The 25,390-nt window shown below is 35.9% G+C and overlaps 1 protein-coding gene across 2 annotated transcripts in view; it reads left to right on the forward strand.

The window, feature by feature from the left end:
* Nucleotides 1-408: 408 nt before the first annotated feature.
* Nucleotides 409-25,390, forward strand: part of LOC104368230 (macrophage mannose receptor 1) — a 32,712-nt gene continuing 7,730 nt past the window's right edge. The window contains exons 1-22 of one of the 2 annotated variants that reach the window (XM_009975523.3): nucleotides 409-563; nucleotides 2,222-2,623; nucleotides 3,773-3,946; nucleotides 5,399-5,557; nucleotides 6,470-6,583; nucleotides 7,083-7,217; nucleotides 8,063-8,245; nucleotides 9,887-10,044; nucleotides 10,713-10,826; nucleotides 11,155-11,270; nucleotides 11,580-11,728; nucleotides 14,018-14,217; nucleotides 15,651-15,778; nucleotides 16,390-16,477; nucleotides 17,717-17,861; nucleotides 18,818-18,853; nucleotides 18,973-19,148; nucleotides 19,764-19,828; nucleotides 21,447-21,547; nucleotides 22,265-22,401; nucleotides 23,407-23,521; nucleotides 24,116-24,312. In XM_009975523.3, the coding sequence (XP_009973825.3) occupies nucleotides 506-563; nucleotides 2,222-2,623; nucleotides 3,773-3,946; nucleotides 5,399-5,557; nucleotides 6,470-6,583; nucleotides 7,083-7,217; nucleotides 8,063-8,245; nucleotides 9,887-10,044; nucleotides 10,713-10,826; nucleotides 11,155-11,270; nucleotides 11,580-11,728; nucleotides 14,018-14,217; nucleotides 15,651-15,778; nucleotides 16,390-16,477; nucleotides 17,717-17,861; nucleotides 18,818-18,853; nucleotides 18,973-19,148; nucleotides 19,764-19,828; nucleotides 21,447-21,547; nucleotides 22,265-22,401; nucleotides 23,407-23,521; nucleotides 24,116-24,312 (3,150 nt within the window). In that variant the 5' untranslated portion in view covers nucleotides 409-505. The remainder of the gene's footprint in view (nucleotides 564-2,221; nucleotides 2,624-3,772; nucleotides 3,947-5,398; nucleotides 5,558-6,469; nucleotides 6,584-7,082; nucleotides 7,218-8,062; nucleotides 8,246-9,886; nucleotides 10,045-10,712; nucleotides 10,827-11,154; nucleotides 11,271-11,579; nucleotides 11,729-14,017; nucleotides 14,218-15,650; nucleotides 15,779-16,389; nucleotides 16,478-17,716; nucleotides 17,862-18,817; nucleotides 18,854-18,972; nucleotides 19,149-19,763; nucleotides 19,829-21,446; nucleotides 21,548-22,264; nucleotides 22,402-23,406; nucleotides 23,522-24,115; nucleotides 24,313-25,390) is intronic. The other variant, XM_032991378.2, reaches the window with a different exon arrangement.

Here is a 25,390-nt window from a genome sequence, read left to right on the forward strand (position 1 = left end):
AAATGCTCTGCAGAGTGAATTTCACTTAAATCTTCTGAAATTCAATCCTGTCTCGTCTCACACATGAAAATATGAGACTGACATATTTTCCTAATGGTATTTTTTCACTGTGTAATTAAGGTGTAAGATTTAAAAACCGAGTCTGGATTTCTGTCTTTGGTATTTCACTATTGGTTTGATCCCATGAGCTCCCTAGATGTCTCGTCAGGACAGATAGCAGGAAAGTATTGAGATATAACCTTCTGTGTATCACCTATTTTCCCAAGGCAGCACAGATTGCCCTCAATGAGAAGGTGAAATTTGTGCTGTGTGGTCTTGGTTTTTTTTTGAAATGTGGCATGTGACAGAATATTTCCTTATTTAGTACTCAGAGCTTTCTACCCAATCATCCAGCCTTTGAAACTGAGGATGACTGGTCACTGTCCTTTCTTCAGCAGGACTATATTGCCAGAAACTCTCATCATCCAGCTTTTGGTGAAGGGACGATAAGAAAACAGCACTTACAATGTTCTCTGGGTGCTTGCTTGTTCTTTCTCTTATTCACAGTGGTTTACAGCTGGCAGGTAAGTGCCTCCTGCTTGCCTCCTGTAAAAGTGTCTGTGAAAGTGCTTCCATATCCTCTGTCATTTCTGAGTGATTTATGGTTCTATAGCAGTGCCTATATGTACATTATTAGTTTGGGACATATACAAGGGGAGCCTCTTCATGGCAGGAAAAGGCAAGGGCAAGATTGACTTTTAAATCTTTGCTTTCTTCAACAGAAAAAAGAAATGGATAGAGAATGAAGCAAAGATTGAATTCTTAATGGTTTCATTCGTAGATAGTGGCACTATCATTGCAATAACACCAGAAGAGCAGACCTAAGAAATTAATGAGATATGTTTAAACGTTTATTTTTTTGTTTTGTTTTGTTTTGTTTTGTTTTATTCTTTGCTTCTGTGTTTTGATTTTTGAGCTGTTGGTGTCTGGGTAATGGTTAGCAAAATCAGGCAGGAAAAATTTCAGGAGTGGTGAAATTTAAAATAATTTGTAGGACATTAAGATGTTCACAGATGATGGCTATGCAATCCAGAGAGACTTAATGCTTATAAAAAGGTTTATTTTCATTCACTGTTTTGAATGGACTCATTGAATTCACTGGCATTGATAAAGTGGATGAAGTAAAATTTTTGTGAAATACAGTTGGATTAAGTTTAGGAAAGTTATTGTAGAATTGCAGTGACAATATTACTGACATCACTTTAGCTACACTTCTACTGTAAGTGTTAAACAGATGCCTTCTGGAGACCTGAATATTTAAGATTAAATCTTTTTAGCTTTGGAAACTTTTATAGATTGGCTCAGAGTATGTGGTGGAACTTCTAATGGCCCATGGTACCACTGCAGACCAGAATAATTATTTTTAGTGTACTGTATATTACCAACTAAACTGATTTCAACTTTTTGCTTTTTAATTAAATTTCTTTAGATTTTAAAATATATTTTCATTAAATATGACACCCAATGATCACAAGATGTATCAGGGACCAAAATTGGTTATGAATCCCAGAAGCTTTGGAGGGAAATACAACTAGGTGAGTCACAAAGTACACCACAAAGCAGCATAGCAAATGCATAGTCATGATTCACTACTGCTACTGAAAAACTCATTGTAGGGCTGAAATTAGCACAGCTACTTCTGCTTTACCCTTGTGAGGCCCAGAGGTGTTTACCCACATTTATACAGTGAAAAGGAAAGGAAACGTGGATTTGAGAGTGGGGAGACAAATGGCTCAGCAAAGATGGCTGTGACCCCACTAGGAGACTTGTAAGATCTGCCAAGGTGAGGAAAGTCTGTAGAGGTCAGAGGTCTACATGGCGGTGCATGTGAGGACAGATGGAAACAAGGTAATGAAATAGCAGTGTGATTGAGAGAATTCACGTGACTAATGTAAATCAATCCAACAGGCTGTGCTCAGTTCAGCTCTGCTGATGCTGCTGACTGCCACTAATCTACAGCATGGTGACATATAATAATGAGATATATATCTTATTGTCTACCTTATTGCTTTTTAATCAATAAAATTGATCTTGCACTGGACTCTGTTAAAATATGTCATGTTTTTATCTGATATGAATGCAATGACTCCTTGTTATGTGAATGGGAAGCAGAATCATGTCACTTATCTACTATACATATATTTTCTACTAACCATTTAGTAAGCACTGTTTTGTTTTACAGACATTGAAACATTTTTACTATATAATGAAGACAACAAGCTCTGTCTTCAGGCGTCTATCTCACAGTCAGTTAGAACTGCGACTTGCCATCAAGACAATGAATCACAAAAATTCAGGTGGATCACTGATCATCAGCTTATGAGTGTGAGACTGAACCTGTGCCTGGGGGTGCCATCAAAGGAGGATCAGGCTGTGATTACCCTGTATCCATGTAATCAAACAAGTGAGCTCCAGTGGTGGGAATGCAGAAATGAAAGCCTCCTTGTTATCCAAGGAAAAGATTTATTTTTTGGTCCTGGCAATGAAGAACATGATAATGTTTTGTTAAAGAAGGGGCTGAGTTCAAAGAATAAGTGGAAGATCTATGGGGACATGAATGTTTTATGTTCCCAGGGGTATGAAGGTACAGAAAATTTATTCTTTCATTCTTTGCACTAATTTCTTTGTGAGTATTAGAGTGTTTCAGATCTTTGGCTCTGACTGTTCTGATTCCTTCAGTGATCATCAGAGTTTTAGAAAATCAGTGTATTGAGGGATTTAGCCTTGAATTTAATGTCATATTTATGGCCAAGTATGTATTATAGACATATATTTATTATATAATATACATGCTATTTTAGTATAAGTATTATTGTATATTAGTATTATGAGTATTGTAAGTATTACATATTCTTTGTATATATTCTCTAAATATATTATATATTAGTATATACATACTTGCTCTTATACTATATAGAAGTATTCTCTAAAGTCACTATTGCTCACCATATTGTGTCACTACATTGTTAATAGAGAGTATAAACACTGACAAATTTCTTGTACAGCAACATGGAAATGTAATTACATCCTCAAGAAAGAAGCACAATATAGGTGAGCTGAGAAAGGGTTGGAAGTATCAGTGTAAGCAGAAATGTGGCTTTTGTGACTCAGCACATGAGGATACTCCTGGAATAATTAAAATTACCAGTGCAATTATCCTTTGTGATTAGCTGAAGTCTGATTGTTCTGAATGGCTTTTCCACATCCAGAATGAATACTCTAAAAACTATCTCACAGGATATTCGAAGTATTAAACTCTGCACCTTGCATGTCAGAGCTGCTCCAATGTATGTGAGATACTTAAACGGTCACTGGAATAATAACAGAGGTGGATCATCTAACCTAATGTTTACTTTTTTCAGGAAGTAGAACTTCTAAATATTAGATCCTCCTCTTGCACATTTTATATAAACCTTAACATTGTTTAAAATAGTAGTAGCTTAGAATAGAGCTCTGGAGCCTTATTAAGTTTGTAAAAGCATCTTGAATAAAAATCTAGTTGTAGATTTCATTTATGAAATAATACTTTACATCAGAATAGCATTACTCTAAAACATATGTCAGCAGCTTAAGTTTGAAAAAGTATTAAAATGATTTTTTTTATGGTTATGGGAAACATAACATGGAAAGTACTTTGAAATTCAATTTAGTCACTAGCATAGACTTCACATTTTTCACAGTTCACATGCATTTATTATTTTTCCATACTATTTTTATCATTTTGTCTTCTCAGAGACATTTACACTTCTAGGAAATTCTTTTGGGGCACCCTGTGTATTCCCCTTCATGTACAATAAGCAATGGTATGCCAAGTGCACAGATGCTGGCCAGCCGGATGGCCGGCTCTGGTGTGCGACCACTTCAGACTATGACACAGACCAGCGATACGGATTTTGTCCATCAAAAGGTAAGTCACCTGTTCCCACACAGTTCTCCTCAGTGTCATATTGGCAAACCAACACTATCAGAATATGAATATCTTTAAAATAATGCATAGTTTACAATAATGTATTTTAGTATGCAATGTATTGCCACATCCTGTATCTCTCTACACAAGGAAATAATACTTTGCATAAATATGTGGAGAAAAGTGTGATTGAAGAGTAAAACAGCATGCAGTTCCCACTAATTGTGGGGGTACCCTTTTCTGAGGAGCCCATTGCAATGGATGTGGGCACAAAAATGAGTGCTGGAGGAAGTTTAATGATGAAGTTAACATTTCAGTCTGCATGATTCTCATGTGACAATTCTTTTTACTTAAATGGAATGTGTCCTTTTATCCATGCTATTCCCTATCCATATTGCCTGGGAAGCAGTCTTTCCATGCTTTCTGACAACTGCCTCCCATCCCTGGCATTTCTCTACAACTTCAATCACTTTCTGAAAACTGTCTTCCATTTCAGTGGTCACTTCCCCCTCCATCTCCCTTTGTGGCCTTGTTGACAGGGGAGTGTTTCATTCAAGGCATTGAAGACTCCTCCTGACACTTCTCATCTTTCCCCTATATTCCTCCCCATTGCTCCTGTTCAACATTATGTCTCTTATTAAAATGCCCCTTTACTCCAACTGATTCAAAATGTGCTTTTGGTGTGGTTCAAATCCATAGTCAAATACACTTTCCAGATCCCTACAAAGATACCAAAGTTACTGAGAAAAAAAGCATGCAACATAGGGTCAATGAATGATTTTCAAAGCTTTTGAACACCAGTTTTTTTTTGTTTTTTTTTTTTTTTTTTTAATTCAACTTCATACTGACTTTTGGGAATAATAAAATATCTGATTCAATTTTGTATTGTGATCAATTAAGCATGTATATAGGTCTTTAACAGACGAAAGATGCAAAGGCAATCAGAAGAGGAGCACAACGCAGCTTGGCACCACTGCAGTGCCTGGGTTCTGTAGCTGTGTGACAAGCACATGCAGAAGCTCTTTGCAATGGGGGGATTTATCTAAGAACTGTTTTGATGTTAGATTCAGGTCAAGAGCTCGTTTTCACAGATCTCAGTGGTAACTGCTGTCCAGAAAGAGAAGGAAGAGATGTTACATATCTTTTTATAGATTTCACCTGGGATTTCTGACACAATAATCCATGCAATATATTTTTCTATGTAATCACTTCCCTTGTAGTAATTTCTGAATTATGTATCTTCATGAAACAGTAGGCAATATTTTGCAGATCTACCTGTCAGTTTACAGGCCTTAACTTTGTCCTTCCCCATCCCTCTTGTAACATTTTCAGTGCTCTTGAAAGAACAGTATAGGTGACATTTAATGAGAATGCCTTGTGTAACAACAACCTGCAACAGATTTTGCTGTGGTTGAGTTACTATTACCCCCAAAATAATTATTTTCTCCACAGATAAAGACACTACTTGGACTACAGATCTGTTGACAAATGTTCAGTACCAAATGAACTCTGAATCGGCTCTCACGTGGCACCAAGCCAGGAAGAGCTGTCAGCAGCAAAATGCAGAGTTACTGAGTATCACAGACATTCATGAACAAACATACCTTAAAGGTAAGGAAGTAAAGCAAACCCTGACTTACATTCAGGATCTGTTCAGTCCATCATCACAGCTAAGAACTATTTAGTATGGTTTTGGCTAATGTATATGGACCTAAATATGCACAAATAAGTAAAGAAAATCTTTTAGAATTTGCAAGTTCGTATAAAAATTGCTGCCAAGTTTAAACAGAATTCAAAGTATTCCAGCATCCTGAAAGTGTGACAATTTGACTTCCTATTTAAAAATGTTATCTTATATTACAACTTTTATTATTTTTTTTTTTTTTTTTAAAGAGGAAAAAACATTCTGAAAAGTGAAAGTTTTGGCTTTGGTCTAAAGGAACCTTTAAAACAAATTGAAAGTAAGATAAAAGATATATCTTTGTACCAAAAGAAAGATGTGTTTTGTGTCAAATGCAGTTTGACATCTGATTTTTTCATTCATTTGATAAACTGAAAAATATCAGTTAACCATTGTCCCCAAATAATGATTCTACCTATCCATGTATTGCTGGAAGAATGATATGAAAGAAACTCTCTTGTTATTTTTAATGATGAAATTAACTTCTAAGAGATTTCATATTATTGTTTATATTTATGCTGTACCAATATTTCTACTTAAACAAATCCAATGTTGTATAGAATTTACTATATTCTACAAAACCACTTTAATTTTGGATATTCTCTGTGATATATAATCTGTGTTCATTTTGCACTAGGTGATAAAATAAGGGATTTTTTTGTTTGTTTGTTTTTAACAGTAATCAAAGCTTTAGTATGTTTCAATTTATCAGGTATCTCAGTATCTAAAGATATTTGTAGTTAGATGTTTAAGAATTGTAAGTCTTTCTAGAGACAATTTTAGTGACTGTTGCTAATAAAGAAATTATTTATAAAATCACTTATCTTTTTTTGGTTACTAAGAGTTAATAAAAGATATAGATTCTGCACTATGGATTGGACTCAACAGACTGGACTTGAGGAGTGGATGGGAGTGGATTGGAGGCAGCCCTTTCCAGTACTTAAACTGGGCTCCAGGTAGCTGTGACTTTGATTCTGTATTTCAGAAGAGAAGAATATGCATACTTCAAATACTGCTTTAAATTCTATTACCAGATAGATATGCCATGAGATTTGTATTTTACTTTTTCTTGCTTTAACTTTAAAAAGAACTTTTTTTTTTTTTTTTTTTTTTTTAATAGCAATATAAGCCAGAAACTTCTGTGTATTGCAAAAATGTTCTAGGTCTGAATACTGTCTTTCCCAAAAAATATAGTTTTCCATTTATTGTCTCTAGCAAAAAAACCTACGTGGGGCTTACATGTTCATACCTACTGAAATGATCCTATATTTCATACAGCATTCCCACTACCTGAGGCCTACCTCAGTTCTTGCCAAAGCTGGGAAAGACGTGATCTTTGGGGCTCTCACTTCATCCAGGAGTGATTTCTCCTGTAAATTTTAGACCTTAAAGCTCTATTTACCTTTCAGAAAAGCTCACTTTTTTTTTTTTTTTTTTCCTGTATTTTTCCCAAAGGAAGCCCCTCTCCAGAATCTGGAAAACTCTGTGCAGTTTTGAATCCTGAAACAAAAGATAAATGGCAAAATTGGGAATGTGATCAGAAACTTGGTTACATTTGTAAGAAAAGAAACATTACCTTGGTTCCCTCAGGTATGTTGATGATTAAAAGTAGAAGTTGTTTTGTGAATTGCTTGTCATTCACATTAACAAAGACGAGTAGGAGAATATTACTAGAAATAGAAACTATTTATTGTTTATCTTGTTTGCTTTTTACAACCATTGCACCCTTTCTAGGCTGATCTCCAGTCCCGTGACACACAGAATGAAACAGGTAAAAGCAAAGAATGTCCAACTTGTCCCATCTGTCCATGTTTTAGTAGTCAGGTCTCTGCTTTGAGTACATGCACTACTGAGCATGAAGAGGGAGAACAAGCCAAAAATTATTTTTCAGAAGAGGGATGTTAGTAAAAATAAGCAAAAAGAAGAAAGACTAACACATTGCAAAGATAAAGGATATTTTAAGTGTATAAAGATTTCCCTGTTGCTGTTTCTCTATGTATATGTTGGTCTAGTTGTAAAGCTGCCTAGATGACTTTTATTCCATCAGTATACTTAATCTTTTAAAAATTCATAAGCGCTCTATGTTAGGTACAGATAATTTCTATTTTTTATCTGGCAAATAAGTACTAAGTAATACAGAAGCTGTTAAAATGAATACATTAGTGTATTTGTTACAGACATTTGACTATATAAGAACCTTAGAATTTCTATTAATAATATTTCTATTAAAAATCTTTCCATTTCCTAGCTAAAAAATGCCAGATTTAGAATAATATTTAAGTTTACTATGCGTTGTGTCTATCATTTCCTTATAATGAGAATTTAAGAAGAAAATTTTTATTTTAGAACTTCTGCACAAAATAAGTAAAAATATTTTCAGTGTCATGTCCCTTGCATGGCATTTGAACTCTTCTAAAACAGATATTTGTTCCTAGGTGATATTGGGCCTGTTGCTTGCCCAGATGGATGGGTACCGTATGTAGATCACTGTTACAAGATATTCAGAGAGACCAAAGGATGGGAAGAAGCTTTGACATCTTGTCAGAAGGAGGGGAGTCACCTGGCCAGCATCCGAAGCCTTGAGGAGCACAGCTTTATGGTGTCTCAACTTGGGTACAGTGAGTGTTGGGGGGGTTGGGGGGTTGGGCGGGCAGTGGTGGCATTCTTCTGCACATGAGAAGCACCAGCTAGCTGAATTAAGATGTAGCAACTGTATTAACATGAAACACTGCAGCCAAAGACATGCAAAGGAGCCAGAGGTCCAGTGGTGTTAGGTTGGTGGGGTGCTTTCTGCTTTAAAATGAATACCCCCTTCTGTGCTGCAGCTTTCAGGCTTACTCAACTGTCTTGACTTGTTCTTTGGTTTGCATGAGGGTAGGAGGACATCAGTCATCCCAATGACAAGCTTTCTTAATAAAAGGATTATGAAACATAACTTCCACTTTCAGAAAGTGCTTTTTATGGAAAAGCAACATATTTGTACTGCTTTCTGTTCATCTGGGGAACTTAGCATGGCTCTAAGTCATTTTCTGTGTCTTGTGGCCACCCAGCCCCCAGATCAGCAAGTTCACAGGTCTCTGCAGGAATGATGGAAGAAACCTACTAAAGAAAAGTTTAGCTCTCTACACTACCAGATGGAAATGATCAGCAAAGCTAGCCAAGGGGGGGTCCAGGCAGCAAGCTGTGGAACTGCCTGGGTGCCTAAAGAACCATACTCAGGTCACTGGATGTAACATGTCAGCGTGGTCTCACCATGGTCTTTTTAATATCCCTGGCAGAAATGTGAGGAGTCTGTAGACATGTTGCTACTTTTGGACACTGTTAACTATTTGTTGGGGAGTTTTATGCTTAGAGTGAAAGTGGTATAGAAAAAGAGGTAGTGAAAGCCTTAATTAACTTTTGAAAAAGTTAAATATATTCAAGACAGAAAAAATTCTTTCTTCAGGAAGAGTGATTTTTCTGCTTCGTGCCCAACTGTACAATGAGATATTTTTGGTTTCTTATACTTTTTGACTCTAGTATCATACCCTGGTTTAGTGACTACTGATGAAATTGTGAATATCCTTCCATAACTTTCTCATTTTTGTGAATGCTGCCTAAATTTAACTTTTATTTTCCTTGCTTTCCTTTCATTAAAAATGTCTAAAATCATAGGATCCATGCACTATTTTAGGACAGAAGGAATCCAGAGGTCATTTGGTCCAGCCTTGGCTTGGAGCAGGACCAGCCTCAAATTTAGAACAGGTTGTTGACAGCCTTCCCCTGCTGAGTATTGGATGCTGTCAAAAGTTTGATATTACTAGAGCTGGAGTGCTGGGATTAGGGGGTTTCTCTGCTTTTTTTTTTTCATTTTGTTGAAAAAAGCTTAAAACATCCATGCTTCAGGTTACATAAAAACAGTACTTTAAAATCTGAACAGAGCAACAGAACCTAAAAAGGAACTATTCACAGTTTTATCATACCACCATAGTGTGTTAACATTAGGCTGGTAATTTACTCTTCTCCCACTGTTATGAGGAAGAGAAGAAAAATTTTTTGATCTAGTGCAGGGATTTCATTACAGCCTAATTTTCCAAAGCATACTGTCTTTATTCTAATATCTATGTGAAAATATTAATTTTTAAATGATCATGCAACACTAAATAAATTTATGAAACATAAAATTACGAAAGGGATTATATGTTTTAGAGCCTGAGAGTGCCATGAAAAGGATGCAGTGGCATAAGAGGTTTTTCTAGTTCTGTGTTTCCATGTTTTAGAGGCAACAGACAAGCTATGGATTGGACTGAATGATCATAAGGTTCAAATGTATTTTGAATGGAGTGATGGTACGCCAGTGACATACACAAAATGGCACCTGGGAGAGCCATCCACCACAAACAACAGGCCAGAAGATTGTGTACTGATCAAGGGCCAGGTAACATTACTCAATACATATTTTACTTTAATATTGCAACTAACTTCTTAATAAGAGAATGATGTGCCCTGCTATTTCAGCGACTGGCCAGGGCCAGAAAAGGGGATGTGGGGACAAAGGATGAGATTAAACATGACCTTTCACTAAAAAGAAGAAAAAATAAAACGAAAATGTTACTTCATCACTGGTGACATTTTCTCTTTAAACTCAACTGAAAGTCACCAATCCAATTGTTAGGGCTATAAAAAAGGGTATTTGAATGTACTTTGAGTACATTCTTCTGCTCTCTTTTGTCTGGTGGTAATGGTGGCATGTCGGTATCCCTGCTGCCTCCTTTGTGCCTGCTCATTTGCCCATCCCTGCATGGCACAAGTGCCTGTGCAGGGCCCTGCAGAACAGGTTGGGGACCAGCTCCCTGCACCCTCATCCCTTCTTATCACTACCAGCCGTAGCTGTACTATTACAGCCCAGTCTACTATTTCACTGATTGTGAACAGATTTATTTTTATTATCAACTAGGGGAACTGGATAACGGAAAAACCCATATCTCTATTTCAAAATGAAAGGAGAAAGAAAATTAAGTTTTCATTAAAAAGAAAGAAATTATTTACTTTTTTTAGATTACTAATTTTAATCTCATTGTTCCTTCATTTTTTTTCTTGTCACAGGATGGCTATTGGGCAGACTATGTCTGTAAGAAGAAAGCTGGCTACATTTGTAAAAGAAAACCTATATCACAAATAGTGGAGGAAAAGGAAATTACTGATGCAGGTTGCAAAAAAGCAAGTATATAAGAATGGAACATCAATTTACTAGATAAAATAAGTACCTTGTCTGAGAATTATCTAGAATTATTTGAATTATTTATATTATTTATGTATAAATTTTTTTTTGTTTTATTTAGTATGCAGTTTCTCTCTCTCTGTTACTTTAAACTTTAGAAAGCCATTTACAGAAAATGTTTAGAAGGAATCTGTAATTTCACTGCAAAAGGTTTCTAACTCATTCATGATTATTGTGTTTCATTAATTTTGAAATGGCATAGCTCACTTAATACATGATACCACAATTATTTAAATGTTATACGGAAATCCTAAAATCATGTTACAGGGCTGGAGAAGATATGGGACCTACTGTTATCTTATTGGACATGTTCCAGCAACATTTGCAGAAGCAAACACCATTTGTGAAGGAGAAAGAGGTTACTTAGCCACAGTTGAAAATAGGTATGATAATGACTTTTCCTTGGCTTTTAAATAGGCAGAGGTTGTATGTTCTGAAATATTCCTGGAACTACAATTCTAACACAATGTCAAATGGCAGATTATCTATGTTACAGATGAGGTCTTTAGCTGAACAACAAAAACCTCTCGCTTTTGTCTGTTGATTTATATAGAGTCAGAATCCTACTGTAAGGTCCCCTCCCCCAGTTTGAAGCAACAAAAGGGAGAAAAAGGATTTATCACCAGATTAGACAAGTAGAATTTGGATAAATGACTTTGTTTTCACTTGCATCTTTATGATCCCTTTTACAGGTATGAACAAGCCTACCTGACTAGTCTTGTCGGGCTGAAGCCTGAGAAATATTTCTGGCTTGGTCTCTCTGATGTGGAGGACCAAGGCACTTTCAGGTGGGCCAACGGTGAAGATGTCTCCTTCACTCACTGGGATGCAACAATGCCTGGTAGGTGCTGTAACAGTGGATGATAGGTGTTCTCTGAGGTCATGGTCCCTATTTGGGTTTGTATTGGCAGTATCCTCTGAATTTTATGCTTTAAGTTTTCAGTATATTTTACAAGAACTGGCAGTTCTCAAATCCCATCTTTTAATTTCAAATGGAACAATTTGAACTACAGTTTTATATTAGGACATCTGATATACTTAGTAATAAGATTAACCTTTTTGCTCTAAATAAACAGGAGTTATAGGCAGCTCTTGAGACTATTCCACGCTCATCCCTCTAGTGGAAAAGTCAGCCTGAGAGTCTGAAAGAGAGCCACTGTAATAAGGATTTTCCGTTAGAATTACAAAATCATAGTATCAAAAATGATCATACCATTATTATTTTTAGTTGTGATGCTAAAAGAACTGCATTCATGGTATCATACTATGCAGAAGCACAGAAAACAAGATTTTGAAATGCCATGAGGGAATCTTCTCTCCCCAAGATATACTATGTCTCTCCTAGTGATAATTTGTCTGAAAACTTTCTCTAAAACATTCAGTGAGGTTATAAAATGTAAAATAAAATAAAAATTTTAAAATTGCAAAAGACCTAGAGTAATAAAACTTCTGTCAATGCTATGAGAAGAAAGCTTGCCAGAGAATCTCTGGTGCCAACAGATGATCAGAGTATAAAAAGAACACTTGGAGATCAGTCTGGAACAGTGAAGAAAAATTACTTCCCTTGCATCTGTGTTCACTGAGGAAGAAAATGGGCTTTCTGTGCTGGAGAGGTTCTTTGTGAGGGTATGATTGGAGAGTCTATTTCAAGCTGAAATACCAGGAGAATAGATTATGGAACAAATAAATGACCTGAAGAATAGCAAGTCAGGACTAAGCACAGCTGTAAAAGCATCCAAGGGCTGTGAAGGTTACATTACGTGAATACTTTAATGTGTAATTACCTGCCAAAACTGTCTTGACAGCTGAGGGGTGAAAAAAGGCAAATTTGGTGCCAGCATTCAAAATAGTTCCAAGGACAAGTGGGGAAATACAGACCAATGAGTCATTCATAAATTAGCTGAATCTATAATAAAGAGTAGAATAAAGAAGATATAGTGGGAAAGATACATAAAGTTACTTGTGTAAAGGTAGATCATTCTCACAGATCTCCTGGAACTCCCCACAGGAGCCAAAAGCATATGAACAAGGGAAATGTAGTTAGTGTGGTCTATCTAAATTACTAAAAGCCTTTCAGCTAATCTGACCTAACACAAGAAAGCTCTTCCATGAAAAAAAATTTTGATCAGAAGGCAGAGAATGAAGGGTGAGATTTTCTTATGGGACCTATTTTTTACTGGAGAAGAGTGTTCACCAATAGAGTCCCATAATGATCTGTGCCAAAGACCATGCTGTTCAACATATTTACAGACAATCTGGAAAAGGTGAAATAGTGAGATGACAGGATTTGTTGATGATACTAAATTATTTCTGATAGTAAAGATGTGCCTGTGAGAAAATACAGGATGATCTCAGGAGAATGAGTGATTGAGCATGATCAGTAAAATGTCAGGTGAACTTTGATGCAGGTAAAATGATGCTGGTAGAAACAAATAGGTGTCTTGACATGACATAAAATGATAGACTTACAGCTGACTGCTTAATTTCAGGAGTCAGTTCTTGGCACCATGGTAAACATTAAAACATCAAGTCTATGATTAACATGTATCAAAAAATAAATAAAATGTTGAGAATACGTAGGAAAGGAAGAAAGAACATGAATAAGTCCTTGTATAAGCCCATTGTGTGCATTTGACTACATCTTATATGATGTATGCACCTCTGGTTCCCTCTGAGAGAATATATTAAAATTACAGGAAATGTCATGGGGTAAGCTTCATCACATCACTGTCAAGATTTGCACACCTGCCCTGTATATGCACCAAGGGTTTTGTTTCCATCTATATGAAAATAACTAGTGACTATAGTTATGCTACTTGATATAAAACAGCAGGAATGAGGTCCTCACTTGACATTACTGTAAAAAAAAAAGGTTCTATCCATAAAATTAATTATGCAGGACATTAAGAAAAAAAATAAAGAAAGAAAAAAAAAAAACAGGATCCCAAACTGATCATGATGTCCTCAAACAGAAAATACTACTCTTTGCCTGTGTGAAAAACCCTTAAAATATAACTCTGCTATTCCAGTGTATGGCAAGAAGTAAATGGCCACTGCTCAAAGATTTTAAGTAAGAATTAAACAATTTAGACTATGTAAAACATCTAACTTGATTTTGGTTTTCATAAAGGAAGTAAACCAGGATGTGTAGCCATGAGAACTGGGACTGCAGCTGGACTGTGGGATATTATTGACTGTGAGACAAAGCAAAAATATATCTGTAAGCAGTGGGCAAAGAATGCAACAGCTCCGCCTATTCCACCTACTGCTCCAGTCCCCACATGCCCTGAAGGCTGGATATCAAACACCCATAGTAACTCCTGTTTTAAAGTAAGTGCCTAAATAGTTAAAAGAAAAAGAAAGGTTTCGAACTGCTCAGTTTGAGGGGGGGTGGGGAGGGAAATGTGGCAGCAGAGTGGGGAAGAAAGAAAAAGGAAGTGACATCTTCATTTTGAGATATCTGAGATTAGAATATAGGGTAAAACAAAACAAAACAAAACCAACAGAAAAACACCAAAAAAAAACCCCAAACGTCTCAGGGAATTATACATAAGAGGGGAGAAACTAATGGAGAAAGATGAGGTTGAAGGGACAGGCATAAAGGGAGGGAGAATGACACAGGACAGAAAATGAGGAAGTTTATGCACTAGGGGTTGAATAAATTGGAGCAGAAAATGGAAGAAGAACAACATAAATATCAAGTCCCTAAAAAGACATAAAGAAAAGAGAAAAAAGAAGAAACAAGAAACAACTTAATATTTGCAAAATTATTGAGAGAACAATGTCAAGAAGCCATATTAAACAGCAGAAGCAGCAAAGTTTGGCTGTTACATGGCCTTTTATACCAGCTGTGGTCAATAAATTGTGCAAAGATCGTGTATTTATCTGAGGTGTGTGAAGGCTCAGGGAACAAAGTAGACAAACAGTGAAGTGTATCCACAAGGAGCACAATGCGTTCTGCGGACCTTGCTAGATAAATACACTATCCACTATAATAAAGCATAGGAAGTCACATAAAAGGTTAATTAAATGAGTGTTTATGAAGGACATTTATTAGAGAACTTCTGATGCAAAGTTACAGACAACTCCTATTTGAAGTACACTCAGTTATGTCTGAGCAGGCATTCAAAAGGACTTTGAATAAGAAATGAAGGTAATGTGCAAACATTGATTTGGGATCATGCAGAATAGAAATGTGCTAAGTGTGAGATGTTAATATTTGTTATCACTTTATAGAATTAATGAGTCCTTTATTTTATTATGTTATTTTTTGCATTTCTTTCAAACTCATCTGGAATGCTATTTATTTGGATTCCTTTATCCCCAAATCATCATGTCTAGCTTTTTCAAACTTGTGCTTATTCTCTGTTAAAATACCAAAATATTAGACAACATATTGCAAATGTGAAGTGAGAGCTGTAGACCACCATGAGGTCATTGTTTTGCCTGTATCTTCAGATTCGTCCCAGGCCACCCTGACTCTCCACAGCAGCCACTCTCCTTTCATCTGGAAGGTGGCCTGTGCCCTCCTCCAGGTAAAACAAGTTAAAGGGAATTGTATTCCTTTCTAGAAATTCCTTCTCTTGGTTTATCACCACTATGCTAACTTGCTAGACAACTCTAGTGCAAAAATTTTATGAACAGAGTAATTAATGTTATTTCTCTTACAAACTTGGCTTGTATACCTCATTTACAGGTGAGCAAGACTGATTCTTCATTTTATTACAACATATATTATATGTTTTAAAGTAATTTCTACATAGTGTTTTTACAGATCAAATATCAAAAAGAAATCATGGCTCGAAGCTCGTGATTTTTGTAGACAAGTAGGAGGGGATCTGGCCACCGTTAACAGTAAAGAGGAGATGATGTTACTAGTAAAAGCAACATAGTGAGTATCTGATATATTTTTATCTTACCGGGTTTAAGAGACATTGCGTATGAACTATTACGAATGTTCTTAGATGATTTCTGAAACATATGGATTCCTGAAAACCCAGACAACCTGTGAATGAAATTTTATCTACCCATGAATGTTTTTAACTGTTTCATGAAAAAAAGAGTTGTTTATATGCAGGAAATTAAAAAAACCCAGTATCATGATTACCAGATATAATTTAGAAATACATGAAATTGTGTGGGATGGTATTTTTAGTAGGGTAGAAAACATGACCAATATATTTACTTTTGACTCACCTTGAGGTAGTCAATGTTGAGACTATTTTCTAAAGCTGTGAAGGCCTTTACTAAGAACACAGAGGAAATACAGGATCAATACTACTAATAACTCTGATAAATAATCCATTGCCACTGAGCCACAGAAATATTAGATATTTCTATGATGAATGTAGGCATCTATATGCCCTTCACCTAAGGTAACAGGCTAATTATTACGATTTCACTTCACTTTACAATGTGCTCTAGAAACTTTAATGATGTGTTTCTGGTTGGGTTTTTTTGTGTTGATGTTTACATACTGCTCTGCCTTTTAATTTCTGTTAGTGCCACTCGCTGTAGCTTTCAAAGAGTTTGGCTTGGTATATTTTCCTTGAATCCAGATGAAGGATTTGCCTGGAGTGATGGCTCTCCAGTGAGTATTTTAATTTTTCATAAAATTTTTTGCTTAAGATGTTTTGGGGTTTGTACACGAACATTTTTGGCTTTTTACTGTTATCCTCATCAAAGAAAACACTAATCCTGCAAACATTTACAAGGCTGTTAACCTTTAGTATCACAACTAAAATCACAGCAACACATTTGAATGCATGGAAATCATCTGTATCTCATCAGGTTCTGTAGCTTTCTCCACAGCACTCCAGCATATTTTCTTTTCCAAGTATATAATATGAACACATAGTATCAGAACATAAAAATTCATCATGTTGGATCCTGTATCCTGTCTCTGGCAGTGGCCAGAAGCATCTTAAGAGCTAATCAAACAGCAAGCATATTTCCCAGTATATTCCTGCATCCCCCAGTAAGTAATGGCTCAAGGTCTTTTAGAGCTGGAGCTCAGATCTGTAATATTAGTTAATTTATTTCCATGAATTTATCCAGCCATCTCTTCAGTCCAGGTAAATATCCAGAGATGTGTGAAAAGTTCCTGCAGGATTCCACTGCTTATTACCTTCCCTTCTGCTCTCTATTCCCTATTTTTTACCTCAAACAATGAACTTTCCTATTACCCTGTAGCACATTAGTTTCCATAAAAGATTTGAGAAGTGATCTTATCAAGAACTTTTTGAAAATCCCAAGTAGGTTATATTAAAAGGTTCTCCCTTCCCATTTGGATGTTATTTTCTTCAGAAGTAACTCCTCTAGGTTTGTAGGACATGACTTCCCTCCCAAAAGCCACACTCCCATCCTTATTAACCACAGGGAAGAGAAGTTGTGAATGTTGAATTGATGCACAGTATAGTCACTGCCACCAGACAGCTGTTGGACAATGTAATCTTGAACCAGGTCACAGTTGATGAAGTGAAAACTACCTTGTGTGCATATGATTAGCATGAGTGGAATGGGGGTGAAGTTCATCAGAAACAGTCCATTTGACTGTTTCTATTCTGGCTGTGTCCAAGTCTTGAGGTGCAAACAAGAGGAAAATCCTTCGATGACAAGATAGCCTGATCTCCTGATCACTGACATCATTGCCCCACTGTAAAAATTCTTATTCCTTATACATTCTTATGCTATTGCTTTCCCTATATTTGCACCTCTTTTTAGTGAGAGACAGAATCTTTCAGACAAAACTAGTTTGTTTCTGTTTGTCAATGGAGAGTACAACTACTGAAACAGATTAAAAGAGTAACAAAGATGATTTCTTCTATAGGTTAGGTACACAAACTGGGATGATAGTCCAAGAAATTCAGGAGGACGCAAGTTCTGTGGCGTACTCAACGGTGGGACTTTTTCTAAACAATGGTTTCTTTCGGTCTGTGAAGTACAGCTTGACTGGTTTTGTCAAATTAAAAAAGGTAGATTTATTCTCCTCTTTAAGCAAAAAGCTTAAATAATTTATAAGTAGTTGCTTTCTAATATAAGTTGCTGGAGAAAGAACGTGGTTTTTTTTTCCAAATGGAGGTCAAGAACATTTGGTAACATAATACAGTGCAGGATTTTTCAGTGATAGATGATAAGAATAAATAAATTTATTTTTTAATGTAAATAAGATGTATAAATAATCCATGTGTTTGTGAGGGTTTCATAGATTGCAACATTTTTTAATATTAAAAAGTTTTTACTTGTATTTTTGTAATGTAGGAAGTAAGGAGTTGAGAATTCCTTACAATACTGTTTTTTACCCTGACAGGGGTAAAATTAAAAACCAAATACAATCTGTTTGTACACCAAAGATTTAGTGGTGCTCCAGGTTGTCATTTAACATTATTCAGGATTCAACTGCTTTTGGAAAAGCAGTGGTTAAAAACAGTTTCTCTATCAGAACCAGAAATAACTCACAGTCAGTATATATAGTAATGTTTCCTTTTGTTTATGAATATTTGGGACTGAGAAAATTTTTCGATAAAGTAAATCTAGTAGACATTTTCTCCCCCTTGATAAGACCCCTCTGGAGGATTATGGAATGTCTACTGATGGCTCAGTAAAGGGACTATAAAACCAAAGTTTAAAGTGTTTCAGAGAAATCTATTGTGACTTACAGACTGGAAGAGCAATTTTCCCTTACAGATCCAGCCAAAGCTATGACTTTGCTGACATGAAGCACAGCTTATGATACAAAATTATAAGTAGATGACTGTACATATTGCATAATGTGTAGCTGAAATGTGTGATGAAGACTACTTTCTGGTCAGTGGCAACTGAGTGCAGAATCCTGCTCTGTTCCTCACTCTGCTCCTTGCAATCAGTCACAAGCTACATCATAACGAATGCTAAGGAGATACATCGCACCTTCTATTCTCTTGTTTTGCAGGAGTGCCATTAAAATCTGAACCAACTGACACGTATGGTAGGTTTTTGTGTATATTTATTCTTCTTCTTCATTATTTTTTATCAAAATTATTATTCCAAAATGAGCTTTTATGTTCTACAGATACAGAATTTAAGGCTACCTTATTTATCTTCCAGAATATAAAATCACTGAAGATGGATGGGTCATATATGAAGATAAGCTATACTACATCAGCAAAGAATATGTCTCCATGGAAAAAGCCCAAGAGTTTTGCAGGATACATTCTGCAGACCTGGTTGTTGTTAATAGTAATAGTGAGAGAAGGTTCCTACAGAGAGCACTAAAAGAAAATGTAAGAATCATTATAAACAGACAGCCTAAAGTAGAAATGCTTTTGACAATCTGCTTGCAAAACTTGAATTACCTCAGAAGTAGAGCCATTGGCATTCTCACTAATGAAATCTGCCTGAGATAAGATCTATAAAATCTCCCCGAAATGTGCCCTTTGATCCCATAGGATTTGGTCTCTCTTGCTCCGCACCAGCTGTGCGGAGGCAGTGAGACGGGCAGGTGGGAAGAGCCATGTGGGAAGATGCCAGCCGTGCTGGCTTGGGAAGTGGCTGGTGTGGGAGGGAGACTTGAGGTTGGCATTAGGCGGTGCTGTTGTCCCGGAGGGAGAATGAAAGGCACGTACCAGTTTCTGATTCAAGATCTGCTTCTCTCCTACCCCACCGTAAGGGCCCTAAGTGCTGCAGGACTCGGGTCCGATGCTCCAGATAAAACCTAGCTTCTGCAGCTGAGTGTGTAAACATATCACTGTGCTTAACCGTAAGCACTTACTTTACTGCTGTCAACTTCAGTGGCTGCTCTGTGAACCCCATCAATGGCACTTCCATTTCTGCTTTTTTTACTTCAAATATTTTTATTTTAATTTTTAAATTAAAATAGTATCTTTCTGTTTTAAAAGGAATCCTGGGGTCGGTCAAGAGGATATTTCATTGGTCTAAAAGTGAGTCTTGATAAAAAGTTTAGGTGAGTTAAGATGATCATTGCAGCTCTTAACATGTAGAAACAGATACAGTATTTTATGTAGCTGGAGGTACTAAATGTGTTGTTTCCAAAGACTGAAGGCAGTTCCACATAATGAGTATGAAGTACAATAGAATAGTTATAGAATATTTTAAATTCCAATGATTTTCCCCCAAAAGAAATAAGAACATTTTTTTCTTGAGTAAACACACAAAGAAAGGCTTGGCATCTGTACTCTCCATACACACTTTCTCAAGTTTCTTTCAAAGATTTGCGCTATAATTGGAGCGATACTTTACTATGTTTGATTTTATACCTATAAACAAACACACATACTTCAAATCTGTTCCATACCATAGAGCCTAACTTTCTTATGTTTTTTATATATGTATTATAGCTTCAGAGAAGTCCTTCAGAATTAAGATGTAACCAATGAATACAAAAGCTGCTTCTGACAGAAATTTTTCAGGTAGCCTCTGCAAACTTCTGTTCCAGAAGAAAAGTCAACAGAAGTCTACAATACAGTAAAATTATCAAGTATTGTGAAAAGACCAACACACAAATAAACTAAAAACTAAAGTAAAAGATACTGTAGAGCATGATACTGACACTGTCTACTCTCCAATCTGCTAGTTAGGACCTCCCATCTGGGAGGTGAAAGACCATGCTTCTAATCTTGACCTGAAACAAGTTTAGAGGAGACTTGAATTTAACCTTTCTATTTTAATGCTGCTGTTGAGTGTCTGTAAATAACTAACATTGGAAAGGTCAGAAGAGGAGTGGGGAGAGAAAGCTGGTAATGACTGAGTCAGTGCATGATTCTAACCTCCTGGTTTAGGACATAAATTAGGGAGGTAGGGCACTGCTTGTTTCCAGTGAGCATCTCCTTTGTTTAGATCAAGTGTATCATTATCTGCAAGAGATATGTGAGGGAGATGAACTTGTTTCCCACTTCAGGCTGAGTGACCTAAATTCTGAGATATTGATTAAAATGCAGTGCCAACCTCTTCTTCATTTAATTGCAGTTTATAAAAGTAAAAAGTATGTAAGCATAAAGAAAAAAATATAAATTTATATACTTCAGAAAGGGTGGTTTTAAAGCTGACAGAATGTCTGTTAGTTTCCAGACACAAGACTTAATAGAAATAACATATGGAGATATTTTTCTTCAGAATAAAATCCACAGAAAAGTAATTTTATCCTTGTTTGCATCTATGAAAACAAGAATGCTCAGACAGAAAGGCATAATATTAATTTGATTATACAATTAAAGCAATTAAGATAAATAAAACTTAATATTCTTCTATATATTACATGTTATGGCTAACTAAAAATAGTTTATGTTATTAAATTATGTCTGATCACTACTGCCCATCAGCAGAAAATATGCCTGGTGGTTTGTTTTTTGTTTTTTTTTTCTATTTTGCAACCAGTAATATTTTACATAAATTTATTGAAACTAGAATAATCAGGTAAGGAGAAGAAAATCTGTAACAGTCCTTCCAGTTTCAGCCAGCTCCCATTAATGCTCATGAACCTTCTTAATTGCTAGATACTAATTAGGATTCTCATCTCACAATTCAAGTGTATCCATTAACTATTTGTATATCTTTTCTTTAAGCTGGATAGATGGGACTCCGGTAACCTATGTGGCCTGGGCTCCTAATGAACCTAACTTTGCAAATAATGAGGAAAATTGTGTGGTAATGTTGTCAGAGCAAGGTAAGCAACAAGGCTAAACTATTAGATTTTATTCATCTTTACTAGAATTATAACTGATCCGTATTCTTTTCAAAATTGCTTGCTGGTGTATTTCCCCTGCTGCTTGCAATGTGATGATGCCATAGCTTGAACAAATCATAAACAGGTACACACACTGTGGAGAGCTCTGGATGAGGAGCAGAAGGGTCAGGTGGTCTAAATTAAGCACAAGGTACTACAGCTGTGCTACTATTAGAGCTTCAGCTGGCTCATTCAAAGATGCCATGGTTACTTTGCCTTCAGATCAAGCTGCATCCTGAAATATAAAATAGAGACTATTATGTTCTGCTAAAAAAGAAAAAAAAAAGTTTGTTTTCTTATCCTCTTGTTCCTGTAATTCTCATACTCACACTGTTTGATGGATAGGAGTAGGGAGGGTGGAGAAAGTAGAATGATGACCAGAGCATTTCTTCTGAGTCACTGGCCCTTTTTTCCCAGTCCCTTATTCTTTTTCAACTGCTAGAGGGTATCCCAGTAACTAACAGTGCTGAGCAGCTAAAGTCCATAAACATCTTCTATTTGTTAAAAAATAGTTCAGTGCATAAATGTAGTCTGTGGTGCTCTACTCATTTTTATGGTCTGAACAGTAGAGTTTAGCCTCTTTCTAACTCAAAATAAGAATTGTTGTTACAAATACTATAATATCTTGTCCTGGTTATTCAATCTAATTATTTTTAGGCCTGTGGAATGATGTAAACTGTGGTTCCTCCAATAAATTTGTATGTGAAAAACATAACAGTTCTATTAATTCAACATCTGCTTCTCCATCACCTCCTGGAAGATGTCCAGAAAGTTGGCTTTTCTTTAACAACAAGGTATGTCAACAAGTACCTTCAGCAAATTGTGTAAAGCAGTAGAACTAAAAAAGATATGGGTTTTATGATCATAAAATAAATCTGGAGAGTCGTTATCCAGTCAGGACATGCTGTCTGGATAGCTGAGCTTTTTTGGATGTGACTATAGACTTTTAACTTTGCAGACAAATGCAATAAAAGTAGATGTATGCTAAATAAGTTTCAGAGAACATAGTTTTCTCAGGTTTAAAATACAAAGTTACTCCTCCTCTCCTGTTTTACATATTTATGCTAGAAATTGGAATTTGTAATGGTCAGTCTTAAGAAAAAAAAAAAAACCTTGAGGAGGAATGACTTAGAGAGAACGTATTTGAATAATCCCTTTAGTTTGTACAGGGTCCCAAAGCTTTGAGTTCAGGAAGATGATGCCAAACTACAATTGTTTTCAGTATAGTTTTACATTCAGGCATGGTCTGGAAGTCCTCATTGCTGTAACAGAAGAATTTGTGTCAGTTTGAGTTGAAGCTCCGTTTGTCAAAGGATGTTTAGTCTACTTTGTGTACACTGCTTACTATTGCATCCTCAGAATGTTAGGTCAGTGTGTCAAAGGATATTTCATACACTTTGGCGGGATGAACAGTTGTAACCACAGTCATTGGAAGCAGGACAAGGCAGAGTAGAGATCATTCCCTGCAGCTGTGTTACCCAAACCCACATTTTCTTGGTTTTAAATGATCTATTATTGCAGGAAGTAGGCAGATGAAAATGTGAAAAGATATTATGTACTTGACATCATTACAATCAGTTTGATGATACTATACTCCTGGATTACACCTTGTGCAATGAGAGGGGCTAAGAATCTACCTGGGTAGACACATATACTTTCTACTTTTGATCTCTGCCACTTATTCTAGCTCTGATTTCTTTTTCTGGAGAAATGTAAAATCTATAGCTAATTTATGTTAGTCATATACAACAGTTCCCATATTAGCTAGTTTGAATGAAGGGCTTGCTTTTTTTTCCCAGTGTTTCAAAATATTTGCTTCCAATATAACAAGAAAGCTGATGTGGCATGCTGCGCGAAATGTTTGTATTGATCTGGGAGGAAACTTGGCTACCATACCAAATGAACAAGTGCAAGGTACATATATGGGCTCTACTGAAAGAAAAAAAAAATATTAATCTCTCACTAAATAAAATGCTATACGCTCCAAAATAAATTATGGGATTATGTGATTAAATTTCTTGTTAGCCAGGTCAGTTTATGCTCCATTTTAACTCCAAAGTATGAAACAATAGCTAAATTATTGCATATAAGAAATAAAGTATGTGTTTCTAGTTCTTTTAGTTGTTCAGTTGCTCAGTTTTCATGAAACTTCCAGTCTGTTTTCAGTGTGGTTGCACAAATCCCTCAAACTGAGAGACATCTGTATTTTCTGTCTCTCACTGGCAGTATGATTTCCTGGAACACTACGTGTGCAGACATGGTGAGGAAGGGGACATTTTCTAATGTGCTCCAGAGCTTTCTTTTTTTTGCCATTTTTTCAACCTTAATGCTTGTATAACATATGGTCCTACAGATGTTTGTCTAAATGTTCAGTTAAAGGCAGATGGGCTCTGTAGTAGGAAATGTTTTCCTTTTAATATGGCCCTGTTCTGGGCTTTTGCATGTTTTTCCTGTTTTGGGTAAGTCATGATGAGCTTTCCTTAATGAGAAATCTTTGCTTCTCTCCAGCTTTCCTTTACTATCATTTAAAGGATGCCACCACTAATGTTTGGACTGGGATGAATGATATCAATGAAGAGTACACATTTCTTTGGACAGATGGAAGCACTGTTTCCTACACCAACTGGGTTAATGGTGCACCAGAACAGAAACAAAGCTACTTTGACTATTATGACTATGAAAAATTGACAGATATCACTGTGGAGGTACAGGAAATTTAAGTAACCTGTATATTTTAGGCAGTTAGATGATTTTCCTAAAGGGGAAATTACAGCAGCAATAACAAGATGCTGAAACAAGTCCTTTTGTAAGCAGAACAGGGCTTAGCAAATCACCTGATAACAATTCCATATACACCAAAAATATCTCGTAGAGGTTCTGAAGAAGGGAGACCTTATGTTTTCCATCTGACCTATAGCAAAATACCAGTTCTGTAAAACAAGCCCAGAAAGGCATATATTACATCAATCCCACCACAAACTGTTACAACAAACATTAATATTGCAACACCAAACATAGAAATGTTATGATAAACTAAAACTAAGGTTGTTGGTGCAACATTAATTTCTCTATGTATATGTCCCTTTCCTGGATAATGTGCTCCCACATCATTTTACTAGTTTCTGATGGTACAAAAGAATATCTGCAATAAAAGGGCTATTTCTCAGTTGAAATTCAATCTCTTCCAAAGGAGGTAAACATGTAGTTTCTGAGGAAATGATAGGCAGCTAGTCACCAGAGATTTTTAATATCTACCATTAGTCAATTCGCTTATGACTAAAACTTGTTTAAATCAGCATAAAAAACCTGGATGAAATGTTGAAAGATGGTTGCAGCTACTCTTGACATCAGGGGAGCCATGAAGGAAATCTTGAAGCAATTAAACATAAGGAAGCAAAGGGAAAATCAATTGTTACTAAAGAATCTAATAGTGATAACTTGATAATGACTACAAACAACTGGTAAAGAGTACATGCTTTCTGCAAAATAAATCTAAACTAGTGTTTTTAATAATAGATCTTATATTTCTCATTGATATAAATATTTTGAAGCAATTCTAAATAATTGTAAATCAGAATCGAGAACACATATTTTAGTTACCCTAGTCATTTCTGTAGTCATTAAAGGATTCTTAATAAAACTGGCAAAATTATTTTTTTTAGACCTTTCTCTCAGACTTCAACTGGCACCAGTGGAAGTCTGGTTCAAATTTAAAGAGTCACTAATAAATACCGATCAAGATGTTTGATAGATATCTAGGATACCAGAACTAATTATATAGGT

This window comes from Tyto alba, unplaced genomic scaffold, assembly GCF_018691265.1.
Source record: "Tyto alba isolate M040663 unplaced genomic scaffold, T.alba_DEE_v4.0 Super-Scaffold_38, whole genome shotgun sequence".
NCBI classification, from domain to species: Eukaryota; Metazoa; Chordata; class Aves; order Strigiformes; family Tytonidae; genus Tyto; species Tyto alba.